This window comes from Xyrauchen texanus, chromosome 14 (assembly GCF_025860055.1).
Source record: "Xyrauchen texanus isolate HMW12.3.18 chromosome 14, RBS_HiC_50CHRs, whole genome shotgun sequence".
In the NCBI taxonomy this organism is placed as follows: domain Eukaryota; kingdom Metazoa; phylum Chordata; class Actinopteri; order Cypriniformes; family Catostomidae; genus Xyrauchen; species Xyrauchen texanus.
The window spans coordinates 18,101,246-18,125,367 of NC_068289.1; the positions used below are offsets into that span (position 1 = coordinate 18,101,246).

The 24,122-nt window shown below is 38.2% G+C and overlaps 1 protein-coding gene across 2 annotated transcripts in view; it reads right to left on the reverse strand.

The window, feature by feature from the left end:
- Nucleotides 1-24,122, reverse strand: part of LOC127654896 (dedicator of cytokinesis protein 9-like) — a 145,080-nt gene that overhangs the window by 75,944 nt on the left and 45,014 nt on the right. For both annotated transcript variants that reach the window (XM_052142443.1, XM_052142442.1), the window contains 2 exons: nucleotides 11,958-12,074; nucleotides 5,533-5,622 (listed from right to left, as the gene is read on the reverse strand). In XM_052142443.1, coding sequence (XP_051998403.1) covers nucleotides 5,533-5,622; nucleotides 11,958-12,074 — 207 coding nt within the window. The remainder of the gene's footprint in view (nucleotides 1-5,532; nucleotides 5,623-11,957; nucleotides 12,075-24,122) is intronic.

The window sequence follows — 24,122 nt, forward strand, 5'->3', positions numbered from 1 at the left end:
TTTCAGGAAGAAAAGAAGATGAAAGACAGGGCAAGGCAAAGCTTTTTCAAAGCTAAAAAAATCTTTTTATAGATCAAATCATGCGGAACGGAACAATCACTGAATATTTATACACACTACATCAGCACAATATTTGAATCACCCTGCTGAATGTTGGAAGTCAGTGACTGATGTTAAACCAACATCCAAGCATTCTCTCTAACATGGCACTTACCATTTAATAATAATAATAATAATAATAATAATAATAATAATAATAATAATAGGCTGCACCGACAATCTTGTCCAAAAATCTGAACAAAAACTGTTACATAAAATCAAGTAACAGAGACACTGACATGTAAAAAGATGTAAACAGCTGCTGATGTTTATATATATATAAGAATCAGAATTAGCTTTATTACCACGTATGCTTACACATATAAGGAATTTGTCTTGGAGACAGAAGCTTCCAGTGCGCAAACAATACAGCAACAAGACAGAGATAATAATACAAAAATAGAATAAAAAAAAAAAAAAATATATATATATATATATATATATATATATATATATATATATATATATATATATACACACTCACCTAAAGGATTATTAGGAACACCTGTTCAATTTCTCATTAATACAATTATCTAAACAACCAATCACATGGCAGTTGCTTCAATGCATTTAGGGGTGTGGTCCTGGTCAAGACAATCTCCTGAACTCCAAACTGAATGTCAGAATGGGAAAGAAAGGTGATTTAAGCAATTTTGAGCGTGGCATGGTTGTTGGTGCCAGACGGGCCGGTCTGAGTATTTCACAATCTGCTCAGTTACTGGGATTTTCACGCACAACCATTTCTAGGGTTTACAAAGAATGGTGTGAAAAGGGAAAAACATCCAGTATGCGGCAGTCCTGAGGGCGAAAATGCCTTGTTGATGCTAGAGGTCAGAGGAGAATGGGCCGACTGATTCAAGCTGATAGAAGAGCAACTTTGCCTGAAATAACCGCTCGTTACAACCGAGGTATGCAGCAAAGCATTTGTGAAGCCACAACACGCACAACCTTGAGGCGGATGGGCTACAACAGCAGAAGACCCCACTGGGTACCACTCATCTCCACTACAAATAGGAAAAAGAGGCTACAATTTGCAAGAGCTCACCAAAATTGGACAGTTGAAGACTGGAAAAATGTTGCCTGGTCTGATGAGTCTCGATTTCTGTTGAGACATTCAGATGGTAGAGTCAGAATTTGTCGTAAACAGAATGAGAACATGGATCCATCATGCCTTGTTACCACTGTGCAGGCTGGTGGTGGTGGTGTAATGGTGTGGGGGATGTTTTCTTGGCACACTTTAGGCCCCTTAGTGCCAATTGGGCATCGTTTAAATTTAGATGACCATGTCCATCCCTTTATGGCCACCATGTACCCATCCTATGATGGCTACTTCCAGCAGGATAATGCACCATGTCACAAAGCTCGAATCATTTTAAATTGGTTTCTTGAACATGACAATGAGTTCACTGTACTAAAATGGCCCCCACAGTCACCAGATCTCAACCCAATAGAGCATCTTTGGGATGTGGTGGAACGGGAGCTTCATGCCCTGGATGTGCATCCCACAAATCTTCATCAACTGCAAGATGCTATCCTATCAATATGGGCCAACATTTCTAAAGAATGCTTTCAGCACCTTGTTGAATCAATGCCACGTAGAATTAAGGCAGTTCTGAAGGCGAAAGGGGTCAAACACAGTATTAGTATGGTGTTCCTAATAATCCTTTAGGTGAGTGTCTATATATATATATATATATATATATATATATATATATATATATATATATATATATATATATATATATATATATATATATATATATAGTGCAAGGGAATGTAATGGCAGAAGAGGTATAGTATGTTGGATAAATATATAAAAAAAAAACTAAACTGTGTTTTACCCATAATTATTGCTCAATGGGGCCATTGCAACTGTTCATGACATGGATAGCCTGAGGGAAAATATTGTTCCTGTGCCTGATGGTTCTGGTGCTCAGAGCTCTGAAGCATTGGCCAGAAGGCAACAGTTAAAATGTAATGGGCAGGGTGAGTGGGGTCCAGAATGATCTTTCCAGCCTTTTTCCTCACTCTGGAAGTGCATAGTTCTTGAAGTGAGGGCAGGGGGCAACCAATAATCCTCTCAGCAGACCGAACTGTCCTTTGTAGTCTTCTGAGGTCATAGCATAACCAAACCAGACAGTTACTGAAGTGCAGAGGACAGACTCAATGACTGCTGAGTAGAACTGTATCAGCAGCGCCTTTGGCAGGTTGAACTTCCTCAGCTGGTGAAGGGTTGCTGAGGAAGTACAACCTCTGCTGGGCCTTTTTCACAATGGAGTCAATGTGGGTCTCCCACTTCAGGTCCTGTAAGATGGTAGAGCCCAGGGACCTGAATGACTCCACTGCTGCCACAGTGCTTTTCAAAATGGAGAGTGGGGTCAATGTTGGGGTGTTCCTCCTAAAGTCCACTATCATCTCCACTGTTATTGAGGTTAACAAGTTTGTGCCTATAATTGTGATGCACATCTGTACAGTTTGTGTATGTGTTTGTCCACACTTAAGCGTAACAGCACAAAAAAAAAACTCAAAAGTAATTTATGAAAGCATGCTGTGATGAAATTTAAAATGCAAAGCACATTCTGTTGGTATATGCCTTATCTATCTAGTTGCCAGAAGTCTACATTTCCAAAAGTAATGAAGCGATCGCTATCTTGAATATAAGCGCATTAAGAATATTTTTTTCCGCACATATTTAGAAGCTGTGAGGCCGTTTAGTTTGAGCCACCATCACATATCATGGTAAAATATACACACCTCTTGTTCGAGCCGAGCCTCACTCTAAATCAGCGGTGTCAAATACGAGTCCAATTCAACCTGCTTAACATTTGCCGCTCACAGTCTCGCGAAAACAGCCACATTCAAATCCCTTTTCATATGAAACTGGACCAGTGAGTGATACGGTCACAGATAAACTCTTTTTCGTTTATTTTTCCCTACTCACAACAATACTGACAGATACAAGAAAAACTTAGAATAGGAGGGTATGCTTTCGTCTTTATGTTCATAAGTACTTCATTAGCACTTTGTAGAGTAAATAGCTACTCTTGAGTAGTATGGCATTGTGAGAACTTGGCATTGTGATACCAAAGATATTGTTGACTTTTGTATGACAGATTTCTTCCTCATTTGCAAGTGGCTTTGGATAAAAGTGTTTACTAAATTACAAAATGTAAATGAAGACTGTGAGGCAAGTGACTAGATGATGGAACATAGCTTTAATCCATCTGTTCAATGTAATCTACTAGACACCAGCACTGTGCAACATCAGTGCATGTTAAATAATAAGTCCTGCATTGAAATAGTTTGGGAGGATGCTATGATTTTTTACTAATCTGGCAATGACTAATAATGGACTGGAAGTATCTGTAGAACAATGGAGCTCTATTCTCTCCAGAGCCAAGTGTGCGTGTGTGATATTTGAGATGAAGGTCAGTCTTGGACAAACTTCTCTCTATAAACAACAGAGGAAATCCTCTGAGTGTAGTAAATATGTGAGGATGTGCGTGAAAGAGAAATGTCGTTTTTTCCAATGCTAAAATACTTTCTCCTATTGCAGCTTAAAGCTGAAGTGTGTTATTTCTGTGCCACCAGTGTCACCAAATGAAATTACAAAACAGGTTTCCCAAAAACTCCACATCTGCCACTGGTCGAACACCAAGATAAGTCCTGCCCCAAAACTCACACTATTGGTTGAGTCGGTGTTGCTCTGTTGGGCTCAAACAAACAATTCAATGTTTTTTTTTTTTTTATAGCTACAAAGAGTGTTTACAATGAGTAAATTAACCTAAAAAATGGCTTACTTCTAGTTTTCGCAGCATAATCAGCTGGTATAGGAGATATTTAAAGGGGTCATATAATGGTACATGCACTTTTTCAAGTTGAGTGTACTGAAATGAGTGTTGGCTGTGCCTGTACACAACCATCCTATTATGATAAAAATCCATCCAGTGTTTTTGTTTTAATCTCCTTATATATTTTCCCCTGCCTCAAATCGAGCCGTTCGACCGTGTGACGTCACACGGTCGGACACCCCTCCCAGGATTGTTGATTGAAAGCAGTGTTTCAACACAGACCCGCCCTCGCTCGTGAGCGAGCTGTCAATCATAGTCCGTCATCATTGCTGATACACTGGAGCAGAATGGCGCCTAAGCGATTGTGGTTTTCTGTTCTTCGGTGTAATAACGAACACAGCAGTCATTTTGATGTTCCTAAATCTGAACCGCTGAAGACGCAGTGGCTGAGTTTTGTTTACAATGGGAATATTCCCCACGAGCAACGTCAATGCGTTCATGTTTGCGCAAATCATTTTTCACCAGACTGCTTTATAAACGAGGGTCAGTATAAAGCTGGTTTTGCTAAGAAGCTGCTGCTGAAAAAAGATTCGGTACCAACTATTTATATTCCCTCTGCACCTCCAGAAGAAGTAAGTGTAACGTTTTATTAACCATTATATTAATCTTTGCAAATCGCTAACCCTAACGGAGGGGCGGGGTGACCAAATCTCATTATCATTTAAAGTCATATGCACTGAAATGGCGTGCTGAAAACAGAGCTGTTTCTGAGCAGGTAAAATTAGTGTTTTCTTAAAATACTAATGAGAATTTTTAATAAAAGTATATTACAAAGTTTTCATTTAGACCCTAAAGATTCATATTAACTTGTACAAAAATGGCATTATATGACCCCTTTAAAATTATTTTAATAAAAGCTGTCAGTCAATTCATTTTTTTTTAAATCGCATACTTTTTCATAGCTAATCGTGAGATTACAGATTTTGCAAGCACTGAAATATATACACTTCTCCTCAAAATGCACTATTTTACAAACAGAGTATAAAGACAGAAATGCTCTAATATAGCACCAATTCAAGTAACATTTTTTTTTCACAAAGTCTAATTGGGAGTTTGACTAATTGAAAGAACTATTCACTATTCATCGTATATTCATTGCAATGTGCATTAAATCTCTATAACTCTCATCCTGTACAGACTGTGGCTATCCACTTTGCTACAGCAATCATGAAGCTGTGTCAACTCCACATAAAAACGCTTGTTCTGCATTTTCGTGATAGTTGAGACTTGACATGCTTTTGTGGTAATTGCGCCATACAGAGGCTGCAAACTACAACAAATAATGTTAAGAGGTCCTTTCCCCCATCATTTGGTCAGTGTAATGAGTCTGGGCGGACACATGGCAAAGGTTCTGCCCTGTGCAGACCCATGAATATGCTGGTTTATGCTTTATTAACAGTAAATGCATTAATCACAATTAAGAAAAAATTATGTGTTAAATTTAAATTAAAACAAACTTTAAATTAAATCGCAACTTTGACAGCACTAATTTTAGCATAGCAAAAGTTATATACTTCAGGTTTAAAGTAATCTGTGAGACAGTTAAAGAAGGGGATTCAAAAGAGAGTGATGTGTGTGTTACCTCTTGCACAAACAGGCTCTGGGTCTCTCTCACTGCTTGTGCTGGTACTGTGGGGAAGAGTGTTCGGATCTGTCGAGGCAGTGTAGATATCTACAGCAGAAAAACATCAGAAGTGAGATATAGTGAAATTCAGCGAGTGATAAAACGATCAATTAACCTCAGCCAAATGTAGTCACATCTATACAAACACTGACACCTGTGGCCTATACCATGAAACAGTTTAAGTGGTTAGCTAGGTAAGTTTCAGTTTAGTTTGCCTCAACCCTGGTTTTTAAGTACCATAAAGGTGGGTCGGCTTTTACTGGTGTACATCACCATAGTAACTTACGCTACTCAGCTAAACTGCTCTGTAGCAGGTTTTGTTCACTAACAGATGCTGAACCATTCAGCTGTGACATCTCAGACACAATGAACCCCATTTCTCTTAAAGTGCACTTTACAAAAAAAAAATCGTAAGTTTCATGGACTAAAGACGAACATTATTTCATGTGAAATTCAATGTGAGGGGTACACAAAATCAGTTTACAAAAAAAAAAAAAAAGAACAAAAGCCTACTTATTATTGCATAGTTTTCCAAATGCTGTCTTTTAAATTATTCAATAGTAGCCTATATTCATTTGTAATAGTATTCAATTATATTAAGCTTTAAATTTAATTTGATTATAAAGATTTTATATTTTACTGTAAATAAAGTGTTTAAGCTTTTGAAATGAATAAGCTTGTGTGTTCTCGTTATGGACCTATACAGGTATTAATTCGCTTACACAGCTTTTTTGTAATTTTATCTTCTTGCTGTCTTTAAATGTCTTTAATTTCTTCATAACTGTACAGTGGTCCATTTTGCTGTGTAAATCATGCACTTAAACTCTTCATGATGTCATGGCGATTTCTTGTGCAGTGTAAATGTATTTTCTTTTTTCATATTTTTATAACAATCTCATGTTGTACTCTTTAAATGTATTCAAATTCTTAATTTTTTTCTTAATGCCAGGCCTTCAGCTGTGAGGTAAATCCCCCCTGAATCTAGCAAGAAGTTAATTTCTCACTCTCCACGTTGCATGCAATTGGCTGTTCGCAGCAAACGTCACTCATTCATGTGAATGCATGCATAAACTAATCAATAAATTAAACTCAGGCGCAAACCCTAAGCTGACAAAGTTGATGAGCAGAATCATGGTAACAATTAACCCTAATTAGATTGGTTTGGTTGTCAACTCAAAACCAATCCTCAAATACTCAATGAGTTTATTCAACTAGTTTGATGGTATAGGCTTCTGACTCAACAACCATCAATAGAACATTTAACAAAAAGCATCACGGCTACACAAGAACCTTACATATACAGTACTTCCACAATCACAAATAGTCTCCAAAGTCTTTACATCAGAGTCATTTAACACAACACAATAAACCAAACTAGATTTTAATGAAAAAAACAAGTGGTGCTTGCCCGTGGAAAACTTGCCACCACAATGATAGTTGGTTGCTTACTGGCCCAAGTCAAAAGAGACAACCCCTGAGTCTCCATGATATTGTGCTCCCTAGTTTTGACTTAGGTCGCACCTTCAATGTAAGCCTACGAGATTTTATAGCAAAAATTTTAATTCTGGTCATTTACAAAAATAAAAGCACAACTCTCACATGATCAACTCTTCTGGAACATTACTTGCAGAGTCATATTCCATGTAATACCCTTGAAGAAAAACACAGTTTCACTATTTTCAAATATAAAACAATGACTTTATTTAGTCAGTCTCTCTTAGGCATTCCCCTGATAAGGTTGTACAGTGAAACACCACAGCTGCTTTTGGTATGTTTGTGTGTGTATTTGAGAGAGACTGCACACAGTAGAGCTACATGACTGGAAGATAAACAAACCGGACAGGATGAGTTCGACCACAGTTTTAGAGCAAAACTCCCCAGCTTGACTCATGTCTGCTTTGTCAGCAGGACACAAACACCAGGTTCAGCTCTTACGTACAGACAGTCTTCTGTCCATTTAGCCCATCAGAGCTCAGCATGGACCTCAGCTGTTCACGTTATGATCTCAAAAACAGAATTTTCTTCTGTTTTATATTTAGGAGAAATGTCCAGCCCGGTACATCTCCTCAGGGTCAGCTGGTTTCAGAGCCAGAAGGAAACAGTGTTAATGAACATAAGCGGCATTCCAAAGAAACACAATAGAACCCTCCAGTTCCCAAACTTCCTGTCCTGAAGCCCTCACTTCCTCCTAAAAGAAAGATGCTAATCAGTGAAGCCAAAAAACGCACACCAAAATACCATGAGCAAATGGAACACAGGGCTTGAAATTCATTTCTGAAAACGAGGGGGTGGGTGGGATTCCTATGGAAGGTAATTATGCACTTTGTTGGGAATAAAATTTGGTATGCTAAAACATCTGAAATTTTACAACAATAGTTTTAAACAAGCATTCCGGACTTCAAAGTGAATAAAAACTCTGCATGAACACCGCTGCCTCTCTCCCAGATGAGCTTAATACTTTTTATGCTTGTTTCAAGGGAAATAACACTGCCCTCACGGAGAGCGCTCTCGCGGCCGAAGCTACAGAGGTTAGTTCATTCTCTGTCTCTGTAACAGATGTAACCAGATCCTTACGACAGGTCAATATCCGTAAAGCAGCAGGTCCAAACTGGCTGCATCACTGCCTGGTATGGCAACAGCGCTGCCCTCAACCACAAAGCCCTGCAAAGGGTGGTGCGAACTGCCAGACACATCATTGGAGGTGAGCTTCCCTCCAGGACATATATACCACGCAGTGAATGAAAAAAGGGTCATCAGAGACTCCAGCCACCCAAGCCATGGGCTGCTCTCACTGCTACCATCATGCAGGCGGTATCGCAGCATCAGGACCCGCACCAGCCGACTCAATGACAGCTTCTTCAACCAAGCAATCAGACTTTTGAACTCTTGATCTCTCACGATCAAAATACGTCAGCACTGCATTTTATAATTTATGAATACGTCATAAATTATATTCTCTCTTAACAACACACTGGCAAATGACTTATCAACCAACAGCCTGAATGTCAGTACAGCATAATACAACCTACTTTATATTTTATAGAAACTATTTTTATTGTATGTATACTATTCTATTTTTATTGTGTATGTGTGTTCTATATTGTGTGTATTGTATACTGTACATTGTATATTATTATTTGTATATTGTGGTGTGTGTAATTGTGTGTATATTAGATATTTCACTAGTGTCGTGTAAATCTGATGTTTATTGTAAATTGGTATATGTCTCATCACTGTCATGACTGCTATGTTGCTCGGAACTGCACCCAGGACTTTCACCTACTGTTGCACTTGTGTACAGTATATGGTTGAGTGACAATAAAGGGATTTTGATTTTGTTTTTTGAAACATGTATGAATTATGAGGTGTCCATTTTTGTTTTGTTTATGGTAATAGTCCATGCTGTGTAGATTACTTCTGAATTAAAAACCTGGTACTAAAATTGAAGTCAGTAACGTAATCTGTTCATTACATTTTAAGATAATCGAAGGTAAATGGCTTAAGGATAACTTTTTAGCTAATTCTTGTTTATGTAATGTTACATGTATTTGAGTAGGATTGTAAGATCATAAAATTTTGACATACAGTAAAGTTGCTTAAATGCATTAAAGTACATTTTTAAATGTTTTTGATATTGATATAGATGTACGGTCTGTCACTTGAATGTCATTCATCACAGCGTGAATCTGTTTTACAGCTCACCAGAGATATATGCTTGTTACAATAACTGGAATAACAGAAAAAGATAAATAATAGTTGAACCTGCTACAATGGCATTGCGATGTCTATACGCAAAGGAGTTGTGTTACTTAACAGTAAAACGCTAAAGAGGGTGAACAAATCCTAATGGATTCGTCAATGGAGCAGTTGTGGAACTAATTTTGGATATATCATCTCTCTTGTTTTTAAAAGCATCATTGGTGTGTGTGATGTTAAACAATGATGGTGTTTTTTTTGTGAGTGTCTTTGACTGTGAAAACAGAAATGGTCAAATATCGGTTTTATACTTTGCAATGAATGAGGTAAAAAGTGACTCTTTGAAAAATTTAAACCAAATCATGAAACAAATTAACTGTTACACCCCTAATGTATAGACAATGTAAATGATGTATAAAGTAATTGCTATAAACATACTGACAATTAAAAATATATATATTATTATAATTCATTTTATGTATGAGTCCCCTTGCATCCTCTGTTCATTTTATACATGTACAATAGAGAGCATATTTTCTGGCTGCCTCACCGCCCTCAACCGCAAAGCCCTGCAGATTGTAGTGCGTTTTGCCTCGTTCATCATTTCACAGTGAAATCAGAAACATTAGGTTGATTTTCTTTAGCTAAAAACGGTCTGTGGTTACCGAAATGTGAAACACTGCCCCCAGTGGCCAAAGTGGTAAACGTTGTTGGGCGTAAGGGCATGTGCGATCTCCATTTTCCGAGTGAATTGTCCACGGAGGGGTAGCAAAAGCAAGCTGTAAAGTGGGTTGTTTTCAGCTGTACAGGATGTAATACAAAAAAAAAGGAATGCATATTTTATTCCTAACAGACAGAACAGATGTGCCTCTGTCTCACTAAACGTCTTGTGTTCGGACTCTAGGTCACCTGCTGCACTGATCACACTTGAGTCCTGGGTCTCAGACAGATACAGAGAGATGAGGAGAAAAGGTTCAAGGCCATCTGACAATTAGTGAGTGTAGCAAACGGCTGTCTGGCCTTCACAGCTGCTCAGCTAGGATCTGTAGTGTCAGGACGCAATTTTATGACACGGTAGTATGTCTGAGCAGTACATACTTTTGAGTACTATATACTCAAAAGTATGAACTTTCCCAGAACCAGCGAAGTACTTCTACTATGCACTTGACATATCTGTATATATGCAGTAAAATTATGCAAAATGCATGGCAGCCCCAGACGCAACACAATTGTGATGAGATGGTGAAACCTCCCTCAGGCTTTCTGACAGCCTGATGATTTATTAACTGCAAACACAAGGGTGTTGGGTCATTTCCTAGTCGAGATAACCTAGAATGTGACATCACAATACTGCTCTTTCAAGACAATGTGCTTAAGCAAAACACTTGTTCCCAGACAGCAATGAAGTGGTAGCTCATTCAATCATAATGGAATAGTGTCCAAAAAAGGTTGTACAGACAATATCAAAGAAACTTTAGTCAAATATCCATCTGTTCAAAATTAATAAGTAACAAAAACTTATTTAACTTAACATAACTCAACAAATTGGAATATATACTTCTGCTTGTGGATATCTACTTAAATGTAGCAAACAAACTCTTACAAATATCTTTCAAAGATTTGATGCCACAAACCTTACAAACTTTGGCAAATATGGTGACTAGTTCTTCCTCAGAAACGCTCATTGTAGCAGCCTGGAATCATGTAAACACAACTTTTAAAGCTGCACTAATAAAAACCTGTGCGCCCTGGCTACCAGGATATATGTAAAGCTGGTTCATGGACATGTGTCTGAGGTTGAGACTACAGCAAGTACAAACCAGCTTGGACTACACTGACCTTGATGAAAGGGATGATATAAAACATCTGCTTTTGCAGCTCTACAGGGTTCTTAAAATATTATAATTATATGCTGATTGGAAGAGGGTATTACAGTGTATGATTAAATGCAGGGATTATATTAGTGTCATGTAATACTTAGAACTAATCATGCAAGTAAAATATTTGTATTCTCTACATATGATAAATGACAGAATTTAAGTAACGGTGATTAGCCGTTTAGAATTAGATTTCAACATGTTTGAAACTATATTTGTATGCTTTGTGCAAAAGTTATATAGATAATACAGCATGGTAGTCCCTGTCACTTGGCCTGAGAGGTATGCATGATGTCATGTTCATTTAATGAAGAAATGTTAAGTAAACAAATGAGAACCCATCAATATTTCTCAAAATGTGCACACCTTTGACCTAAACGTTCTGTTGGATATTGTTCATTGAAGCTTGCTAAAGGCAAATTAATGGGGGTTTACACCAATGAATTGGTATACGTCTTTATAACGTTTTTATTTTCATAACTGTTGTTTTAATATGTTGACACAAATTAAGAAATAACTCACATAAAATGGTAAAACTGTGGTGAAATATCGAAGCTGGAGTGCACCTTTCCAATTATGTATATGTTGTCAAGATTATATAAGAATTGTATGGCAATAACATGCATTAAATGAAACCAATTCCGATTGTGAGGCCACCTGCAATCTTTGTGTGATTCCCTCTCAAACAAAGACAGGTATCATCCCACCATCCCCCTTGAAATAATTTTACAAATCAACCACTGGGTTCCCCAACCTTCTCATTACATAACTGGGAAAGCCACAGCTAGCAGGGTTTCCAGGTATTCTCACCTGAAAGTCCTCCAGAGGAAACTGCAGCATGTCCCGGAGTCCATCGCTGAGAATCTGAGTCTTCCTCTGAACCAGCACACTTTCATAATCTAGAGGCTCCACAACACGTGGCTTCACCTGAAAACATACAAAAATCAACATTTCTTTCAGGGTGAATTCAAGAGAGTCCCTTTTGTCGTTTTCACATTCATCTCATATTTTTTTGTAGTGATAACATTAGTTAGTGCTTCTTCATGAGAAAATGGCGTTGCCACTTTGTGGAACTATTACTTAGTGCAAATAATTTCAGGCACATACACATTCTAAGCATTCAAAGATGCACATTTAGAGAAATTCTGGCTGCTTGGGTTCATTACTCGAGCACACTTCTGATGACAAAATGTTCCTCAAGCATCCTGTACGTGGATGCTCAGCATTCACATCTGACCGAAGTGTGCTTTGGGCATTACTGTTTGGACTAGAAACAGTGACTCAACCAAAACAATATGTATCAAAGGTTTGATCTCAATGTCACAGAAAATGCTCTACTGTGGTGCTGTGGTGTAGAAAAAAAAATGCAGGTGGAATTCAGCAAGTGGTGATCCAAAAATATGTTACTTCATTGTGAGAGAACTTGTGGTACAGCAAGTAATCTCCAGACCACTAGCAGTACCAAAAGATAATTATAATCTTTGAGCGAGCCAACAAGATGCAGTGGGGGACGGTGGGAGAGATTGGAAAACAATATTAATGACATTCTTATTTGGTGCCACTAGTGATGCAATTTTTTTTTAGTTCTAATATATCATCATTCAATGGGAACATTGCATGCAATTACATTAGCAGGGTCATTTGTATGCACATTTTGGGACACTGCATAAAACTGCTGGATGGAAACACCAAGATGTGAATTAAACCTCCAAAATACTCCTCCAAAAAATATATACATTCACTTGGTGCATTTCTTTTTTATTCGATAAGAATAAATGCTCAGAAACTCTGTTGAAATCCTATTGAATTAATCAGGAATACAAGATGAGCATTAAAAGTACAGATTTATCGGTCGGACAATATTAGCCTTTCACAGATATATCATATCGGCATACATGTTTTCCGATATGCGTAGATATGAAAACTTTTTTTTCACCCCCAGAACATATAATGCTGAAAACAATGCTTGGGGTGATTTAGAGTTGGTGTCATAATGTAGTTTGTCCAGCAGAGCATGCTCCAACTCAATTGTTTACAGAGCTGAGGTGATGGTGGTTCTGGTGGCGGTGCGGAGTTAAACGGTGTCTTCATGGTAAGTTATTAACTAGTTTTTTAAAATGTGAAATACATACTGGAAAGTTAATAAACAATGACCCCATCATTTTTCCTTATCAATATAACTAATATAACATTAACCCTGTCCCTAAACACTATGTGACTCATGTTTATCACTTCTGTTTGTTATGTTAGCCAGCTATAGTTTGTCAGTGCTGTCCGTAACATTGCAGATTGAAAGGTAAACATCAGAGCATCTTTTTGCAGCTCAGCAGAGAATAAAGTCCATCTTTTACTCTCTTTAGCAACAAGCTTATAGCCAACTACATAACCACGTAGCTACTTTCATTGCTTCTCAGCTGAGTGGAAGCTAATGTGTAAACATGTATTCACCAAACTCTTCTGTTCATGATTTGCAGTTTGGTACCCCCTTCAACCGAACAATTCCAGTCATTGCATTTACAAAATGTAATATTTAAAAGTCTGGTTTTCCAACGTTGAAAGTTTCCCCTGAACAATAGCAGAATACGCTGGAACACCGCTGCCGCTGTTTATCTCTTGACTCGGCAGGTGTAAATGATTCTTGTTTTACAATCTGCAAATAATTGACTGGCAGTACTAACATAGTCAGCATTTGACTGATCCTAAACAGTACTGATATTTATTTAGCTACAATTTTTATTTATTCTTTATTTAAATGGTCAGCAACTGACTGATACTGAACATACAGTACTGATGTTTATTTAGCTATTTATTGTATCTTCATTTATTCTTCATTTTCTTAGTGTAAATTTCTAGAATTTGTTGACAATGTATAATAATAATACCAAATATTCTTTGATAAAAATATTTAATTAAGCAGCCTTCGGTGAACAATCCACATAGAAAAGGTCTGTTTTCATTCCAGCTCAAAAATTAACTATATCGACCACCATATCCCTAATCGGTGAATTTCCCCCCTCTAAAATCGGTATCAGTCTCAAACTTCCATATCGGTCCGGCTCTAATCAAAAGTCATCTGACTAAATAACTCGCTCATAACTGGACTAACCAGCGGACCGATCATCACATCTGAAATGTTCTTCTGGTCATCCTGAAATAACAGTCTCTGAGTTTGCGGAGCAAATAAGTTGAATACAAAGTTGAACTGTGCCAAAGAGCAGGTTTATTGACACTTTTGAAAAATATATTATAGGGCTACACTGCAAATATATAAGGAAGGAGTAACTGAACTGTGCTGTCACTCCCAGAGTTCTTTCTATTGTTTTTTCTGTGTGCTCTAAACCACAAGTAATTTATTAATAAAACAGTTTCTCTGGAATTTATGATTTTGTTATTTTGAAAACATGGGATGGAAACGCAGCCTTATTCACAAACTGTTTTGGTGAAATTATGGTTTTATGCATAAATTAAATTTTCAACTTGGAAAGTTTTTACTGACCATAATATTATGAACATAAATTAACGTTTTAATCTAATTTCTCCACTATTACAAAGAGAGTTAAATGAGAAAAACAAAGTTCTGATCTCTGAAGAATGAGACATTTGGATGAGGATCTTGGTAATAACATGTTTCCACTGATAATACAGAAGGAATCTGCGTTTGTGTGCGTGTGTGTGTATAAGACTAAGTGAGATAACACAATCCACTAACACACCTGGGAATGATACTGGCAGAGTGAACACCAACTTTACAGACTCATTAATGTGTCCACATGAAATCACCATCAAGCAGTTCAATGTGGCCAGTGTGTGTGTATGAGTGTATGATCTTAACTCGCACTCTAAATACAGTGGAGAAACTGTTGAGAAAGACAGTGGAGAAAGAGCTGTTCATTGAAATTAAGAAGTATGAAGATGTGTATTTTTACAGTATGGATGTATAGAGGGTGTGTGTGATCATTGCTGTATAGCTGTGTTTATATGTCATTCAATGAATTGGTGCTTATTTCTGTCTTCTATAAGAGATCTATTGAGTTATTCAAAAATACTAGTGGTCGACAGATATACAGCATTTAAAATTATTGGCATCAGACAATAAATGTTCCTGTTTTGCCAATTCGTTTCTTATGCCATGACGGTGCGGAGAATCACAAGCAGGCAATCCAGGCCGTGTAAACTGGTAGTAGTAGGTAAATAGCTGCTCTCTCTGGATCCAAGTGAGAGCAATAGAGCAACTTCAATGTAAAAGCGCTTCACGTGCGTCATAAATAAATGTCATATTCAATGTGTACTAAAAGCGAATTAGTTTGCTTTGGTCTTTTTTTGAGAAGACTAAACTGCCATCTAAAACACACGGAACCTATTCTTTTTTTATATTTATAAAGCTATTTTTGTGTGAGAGTTTGAGTAAATATAATGCCAAGTTAAATAATTTTTTTTTTATATTTTATATATATATACACACACACACACACACACACACACACTCACCTAAAGGATTATTAGGAACACCTGTTCAATTTCTCATTAATGCAATTATCTAATCAACCAATCAATCACATGGCTGTTGCTTCAATGCATTTAGGGGTGTGGTCCTGGTCAGAATGGGAAAGAAAGGTGATTTAAGCAATTTTGAGCGTGGCATGGTTGTTGGTGCCAGACGGGCCGGTCTGAGTATTTCACAATCTGCTCAGTTACTGGGATTTTCACGCACAACCATTTCTAGGGTTTACAAAGAATGGTGTGAAAAGGGAAAAACATCCAGTATGTGGCAGTCATGTGGGCGAAAATGCCTTGTTGATGCTAGAGGTCAGAGGAGAATGGGCCGACTGATTCAAGCTGATAGAAGAGCAACTTTGACTGAAATAACCACTAGTTACAACCGAGGTATGCAGCAAGGCATTTGTGAAGCCACAACACGCACAACCTTGAGGCGGATGGGCTACAACAGCAGAAGACCCCACCGGGTACCACTCATCTCCACTACAAATAGGAAAAAGAGGCTACAATTTGCAAGAGCTCACCATAATTGGAGAGTTGAAGACTGGAAAAATGTTGCCTGGTCTGATGAGTCTCGATTTCTGTTGAGACATTCAGATGGTAGAGTCAGAATTTGTCGAAAACAGAATAAGAACATGGATCCATCATGCCTTGTTACCACTGTGCAGGCTGGTGGTGGTGGTGTAATGGTGTGGGGGATGTTTTCTTGGCACACTTTAGGCCCCTTAGTGCCAATTGGGCATCGTTTAAATGCCACGGCCTACCTGAGCATTGTTTCTGACCATGTCCATCCCTTTATGGCCACCATGTACCCATCCTCTGATGGCTACTTCCAGCAGGATAATGCACCATGTCACAAAGCTCGAATAATTTCAAATTGGTTTCTTGGACATGACAATGAGTTCACTGTACTAAAATGGTCCCCACAGTCACCAGATCTCAACCCAATAGAGCATCTTTGGGATGTGGTGGAACAGGAGCTTCGTGCCCTGGATGTGCATCCCACAAATCTCCATCAACTGCAAGATGCTATCCTATCAATATGGGCCAACATTTCTAAAGAATGCTTTCAGCACCTTGTTGAATCAATGCCACGTAGAATTAAGGCAGTTCTGAAGGCGAAAGGGGGTCAAACACAGTATCAGTATGGTGTTCCTAATAATCCTTTAGGTGAGTGTATATATATATATATACACAGTGGGTACGGAAAGTATTGGACCCCCTTAAATTTTTCACTCTTTGTTATATTGCAGCCATTTGCTAAAATCATTTAAGTTCATTTTTTTCCTCATTATTGTACACACAGCACCTCATATTGACAGAAAAACACAGAATTGTTGACATTTTTGCACATTTATTAAAAAAGAAAAACTGAAATATCACATGGTCCTAAGTATTCAGACCCTTTGCTGTGACACTCATATATTTAACTACGGTGCTGTCCATTTCTTCTGATCATCCTTGAGATGGTTCTACACCTTCAATTGAGTCCAGCTGTGTTTGATTATACTGATTGGACTTGATTAGGAAAGCCACACACCTGTCTATATAAGACCTTACAGCTCACAGTGCATGTCAGAGCAAATGAGAATCATGAGGTCAAAGGAACTGCCTGAAGAGCTCAGAGACAGAATTGTGGCAAGGCACAGATCTGGCCAAGGTTACAAAAAAAATTCTGCTGCCCTTAAGGTTCATAAGAGCACAGTGGCCTCTATAATCCTTAAATGGAAGACGTTTGGGATGACCAGAACCCTTCCTAGAGCTGGCCTCCGGCCAAACTGAGCTATCGGGGGAGAAGAGCCTTGTTGAGAGAGGTAAAGAAGAACACAAAGATCACTGTGGCTGAGCTCCAGAGATGCAGTCGGGAGATGGGAGAAAGTTGTAGTAAGTCAACCATCACTGCAGCCATCCACCAGTCGGGGCTTTATGGCAGAGTGGCCCGACGGAAGCCTCTCCTCAGTGCAAGACACATGAAAGCCCACATGGAGTTTGCTAAAAAACACCTGAAGGACTCCAAGATGGTGATAAATAAGATTCTCTGGTCTGATGAGACCAAGATAGAACTTTTTGGCCTTAATTCTAAGCGGTATGTGTGGAGAAAACCAGGCACTGCTGCAGGGACAGGACGACTGGTTGCAATCGAGGGAAAGATGAATGCGGCCAAGTACAGGGATATCCTGGACGAAAACCTTCTCCAGAGTGCTCTGGACCTCAGACTGGGCCGAAGGTTCACCTTCTAACAAGACAATGACCCTAAGCACACCGCTAAAATAACAAAGGAGTGGCTTCACAACAACTCCGTGACTGTTCTTGAATGGCCCAGCCAGAGCCCTGATTTAAACCCAATTGAGCATCTCTGGAGAGACCTGAAAATGGCTGTCCACCAATGTTTACCATCCAACCTGACAGAACTGGAGAGGATCTGCGAGGAATGGCAGAGGATACCCAAATCCAGATGTGAAAAACTTGTTGCATCTTTCCCAAAAAGACTCATGGCTGTATTAGATCAAAAGGGTGCTTCTACTAAATACTGAACAAAGGGTCTGAATACTTAGGACCATGTGATATTTCAGTTTTTCTTTTTTAATAAATGTGCAAAAATGTCAACAATTCTGTGTTTTTCTGTCAATATGGGGTGCTGTGTGTACAATAATGAGGAAAAAAATGAACTTAAATGATTTTAGCAAATGGCTGCAATATAACAGAGTGAAAAATGTAAGGGGGTCTGAATACTTTCCGTACCCACTGTGTGTGTATATATATATATATATATATATATATATATATATATATATATATATATATATATATATATATAAAAAATACAATACAATATTTGCCCACTCTTCTTTGCAAAAGCACTCAAAATCTGTCAGATTGTGAGGACATCTCAGATGTTCAATTGGATTCAGGTCTGGGCTCTGGCTGGGCCATTCCAAAAGGTTAATCTTCTTCTGGTGAAGCCATGCTTTTGTGGATTTGGATGTGTGCTTTGGGTCGTTGTCGTGCTGAAAGGTGAACTTCCTCTTCAGCTTTCTAATGGACGCCTGAAGGTTTTGTGGCAAAATTGCCTGGTTTTTGGAACTGTAATAATTCCCTCCACCCTGACTAAGGCACTGGTTTCAGGTGAAGAAAAACAGCCCCAAAGCATGATGCTGCCACCATGCTTCACTGTGGGTATGGTGTTCTTTGGGTTATATGCAGTGTTGTTTTTGCACCAAACATACCTTTTGGAATTATGGCCAAAAAGTTCAACCTTGGTTTCATCAAGACCATAACACATTTTCCCACGTGCTTTTGGGAGACTTGATGTTTGTTTTTGCAAACTTCAGCCGGGCTTAGATGTTTTTCTTTGTAAGAAAAGGCTTCCGTCTTGACACCCTACCCCATAGCCCATTCATATGAAGAATACGGGAGATTGTTGTCACATGTAGCACACAGCCAGTACTTACCAGAAATTCCTGCAGTTACTTTAATGTTGCTGTAGGCCTCTTAGAAGAAGCCTCTTCTCTTCTTTTCATCAATTGTGGAGGGACGTCCAGTTCTTGGTAATGTCTCTGTTGTGCCATATTTTCTCCACTTGATGACGGTCTTCACTGTGTTCCATGGCATATCTAATGCTTTGGAAATTCTTTTGTAACCTTGTCCTGACTGATATCTTTCAACAAAGAGATCCCTCTGATGCGTTGGAAGCTCTCTGCAGACCATGGCTTTTGCTCTGAGATGCAACTAAGAAAATGTCAGGAAAATCCTACTAGAAAAGCTTTTTTTGTGATTTATCAGAGTCACTTTAAATGATGGCAGGAGTGTAATGACTTCTATTTAACATGAGTTTGAATGTGATTGGTTAATTCTGAACACAGCCATATCCCCAGTTATAAGAGGGTGTGCACACTTATGCAACCAGGTTATTGTAAGGTTTTTCATTTCCCCCCATGAAGATTTCAGTTTGTTTTCAATTGAATTGTTCACATTATAGGTCACATTAAAAGTAGAAACATTTCTGATATGATTTATCTTTGTCTCATTCTTTTAAATCACAAAAACCTGCCATTTTAACAGGGGTGTGTAGACTTTTTATATCCACTATATATATATATATATATATATATATATATATCCACTATATATCCACTATATATCCACTATATATATATCCACTATATATATATATATAATACCCTTAACCCAGTACTTCGTTGAAGGACCTTTGGCAGCAATTACAGCCTCAAGTCTTTCTGGGAATGATGCAACAAGCTTTGCACACCTGGATTTAGGGATATTCTGCCATTCCTCTCTGCAGATCCTCTCAAGCTCTGTCAGGTTGGATGGGGATTGTCAGTGGAAAGCCATTTTCAGGTCTCTCCTGAGATGTTCGATTGGTTACAAGTCCAGGCTCTGGCTGAGCCACTCAAGGACATTCACAGAGGTGTGCTTAAGCCATACTTGCATTGTCTTGGCTATGTGCTTAGGTTCAATGTCCTGTTGGAAGGTGAACTTTTGGACCAGTCTGAAGTCCTGAGTGCTCCCAACCAGGATTTCATTAAAGATATCTCAGTATTTTGCTACGTTCAGCATTCCTTCAACCCTGACCAGTCTCCAAGTCCCTGCCATTGAAAATCACCCCCACAGCATGATGCTACCACCGCCATGCTTCACTGTTGGGATGGTATTGCGCAGGTGATGAGCAGTGCCTGGTTTCCTCCAGACATGACGCTTGGAATTGAGGCCAAACAGTTCAATCTTCATTTCATCAGACCAGATAATCTTGTTTCTCACAGTCTGAGAATCTTTTAGATGCTTTTTTGCTAATTCCAAGCAGCTTTCATGTGTCTTGCAATGAGAAGAGACTTCCTTCTGCCACTCTGCCATAAAGCCCAGATTGATGGGGTTTTGCAGTGATGGTTGTCCTTCTGCAAGTTTCTCCCATCTCCACACATGATCTCTGGAGCTCAACCAGAGAAACCATCGGGTTCTTGGTCACCTCTCTTACCAAGGCCCTTCTCCCTGATTGCTCAGTTTGGCTGGGCAGCCAGCTATAGGAAGAATCCTTGTTGTTACAAAATTCTTCCATTTAAGAATTGGCTGCTGTGCTCTTGGGAACCCTAAATGCTGCTGACATTTTTGTAGCCTTTCCCAGATCTGTGCCTCAATACAACCCTGTTTCTGAACTCTGCAGGCAGGTTCTTTGACCTCATGGCTTGTTTTTTGCTCTGATATGCATTTACCTATTATATTAATTTGTTTGATATATTGGCTTTATATTGACCAATCAGCCACCCTGCTCTCTGGATATCGGCATCAGCCATTAAAAACCCCATATGGTCAACCTCTAAAAACTACATTAAAATGCAATTCACACAAAACAATTACACCGCTACTATGGGGATCATGTTTTAAATTTCTGAGTTCAAAGTAATTTTGATATTTATTCTGGGGCTTAAAGTGGTTATACCATATGGAGACAGTAAAAAAAAAGTATCTATAAAACCTGACATTCATGGATAGGAAATGTTGGCAAAAGTATTTTGGAATAATATATTATTTCTTAAATAATATAGATGATGAAAGTTTTGTATTAAAAAAAAATGTAATATTTGAAAACCTTTTGTCCATCAAATCAAAGTCAGGTTGTGTAACCAACATGCAGGTAGCCATTGTCAAGATGTGACAATACATTTATAAAACAGAGAACCTATTTAGACCCTCATAACGGTGCGTGATGTTTTAAAAATATCAGATATTTTGAAGAAGAAAATAAATAAATATCAAAATGCACATTTTGTTCAGGTCATGTGGTATAACCCTGAGAAAACTTCATATTTGTGCCGATACTGGTTATTTGCAAAAATATTTTTCAAATTGAAAAAACACAAGTTGTGTAAAATCATGTATTCAAGATGCAAGGAAAGTATTTTACTATATTTTGGTTACACCACATTACACTTTTGAAGTCATTAAATCAATATTTAGTTTGAAAATGCTATAAATGTTTTTTTCAAAAATATAAGTGATACATGCGTTTTACACTAGATTTTTTTTATCCCCCTTTTCTCCCCAATTTGGCATACCCAATTCCCACTACATACTAGTTCCTTGTGGTGGCATGGTTACTCCCCTAAATCCGGGTGGTGTAGGAAAAGTCCCAGAATCTTCTGCTTCTGAGACAGTCAATCCGTGCATCTTATCACGTGGCTCATTGTGCATCACACTGCAGCGACTCAAAGCACGTGGAGGCTCATGATATTCTGTGCAATCCACGCACAACTTACCACGTGCCCCATTGAGAGTGAGAACCACTAGTCGTGACCACAAGCAGGTTACCCCATGTGACTCTACCCTCCCTAGCAAGGGGCCAGTTTGGTTGCTTAAGAGACCTGGCTGGAGTCACTCAGCACACCCAGGATTCAAACTTGCGACTTCAGGGATGGTAGTCTGTGTTAATACTCGCTGAGCTACCCATTCCCCCTAAACTAGATTTTTTAAAGATTTCTCATTTTATAATCTTAGACAACCTAATTTGTCAATGATCCATGTGCATGGGTGTCTAGATGATTTTGTATGTGAGTGCTAATATATGTATTTGAGCAGTTTAGTCAGCAGTTTAATCTTTACAGTATATGAGCGATATGAGTAACAGTCTTATGACTGACAGGTGACTTTTTATTGTTGAGGTATTTCTATGCAGTCAGTTGCGGAGTCAACTAACCACAGTGAACAACATCTCACTAGACAGCAATGTTAGTGAGTGAAACTACTAACTTAACTACATTTTATAGAAGCATAACAGTAACTCCGATATTTCCACAATAAAGCTTTTTTCATTTTTTTCAAACGAGGTCACTAACATGAAATAAAAAGCATATAAAATGGAGACATATAAAACAGTACATAATTACATCATTACAGTACATCAACCAGGGCCGATCTGAGCATATGAGGGCCCTAATCAAATTCCGATTTGGAGGTTTACTACAGTTTGAAGGAACATCTCTCTCTGCCCAACCATGATAAAAGAACAAGCTAAAATTAAACTCACCCACCCACCTTTATTTATTTATGGGCACATGAAAGTCAATGTTTTGGACACTTGTGTTCAAAATGGCATCACAGTAATGACGAGTTCCTGTGGATGAGTGTGTGGGTGCTTCACTGTCCCTGTTTTAATCACTTACATTTTTTTGCATACGTGTGTTTATTTCTTAACACTGTTGCACTCAGCAACACAGCACATCCACACACCCCAGCTGGACACAACAGGCTTAGAAATTACAGCACACTTTGAACTGTGTCCATAATACTGTTCATGAGCCATTCATTTCACAGCACAATGTATGAGACTAAACTGAAACTCCTTCACACAATGACATGCACATGTGTAAGATAATTAAAGTGTTTTACAGTGTGATCTCAACATATAAAGTACCTCTTTTTTTAAATACTACTTTGAAGCAAACATTCAGTCTGAAAGCTGATCTCAACTCTATTGTGTTTGTAGTAATAGAAATACAGTAGAAGAGAGTTGTGTGGGCAGTGACAATAGGGTGTGTGTGTGTGAGATGGAGAGAGAGAGAGAGAGAGAGAGAGAGAGAAGCAAAGTGGGTATGGATTCAGGCGAGAATTTTTGATGGTAATGAAATGGTATTCTTTCTAGGTACCTTAGTGTAACTACCATGGTAAATTAATATGGTTCAATCATCTGATGCCTTGATAGTACCATGATCCTGCCATAGTATTAAAGCTCAAAACCTTTAAAGTACAACAATGTACAGACACTAAATTAATGTGGCTTAATCAATAACTTCAAACAACCATTCTGACAAAACCACACCTCAGTTTTTCAAAAAGGTTTTCTGCTTTAACTTAACCTACAAACAAACTATCACAAAGTTGATTGAAGTTAGTCTGATAGTCAAATCAACACAAAGTTGATTGAATAAAGCTATATCCATCCATCCATCCATCCATCCATATCAAACTATATAAAAACTGACTTGCTATTAAATTATCGCAAAGTTTATTTAAAAAAGTATCTAATATTAAATTAGCCCCCCAAAAAATACAATAAATTATATTACATTTTAAGACTATCAAATTTAATTGAAAATCGAGCAATCAAGAAACTGATTGAACATTTGGGTCCCACTTTATATTAGGTGGCTTCAGCTACTATGTATTAACATTAAAACACTTACAATACAATGTACTTATTGTGTAACCGCGTTCTTCAAATCACAAATCACACAAGAATAACATTTGCTGCTATGGAGGCTGAGGTACGTCAAAGGTTTAGGGGTAGGGATAGGGTCAGGGTTAAGGTTTAGGATAAGGTTTGGGGTAGAGTTAGGGGTTAGGATTAGGGGTTAGTGTTCAGGGTAAGAGTTGGGGTAGGGTTAGGGGTAAGGTTAACAGTGTAACTACAGATGTAATTAAATGTAGGTACTATAAATGCAAGTGCAATGACACAACATTACTGCA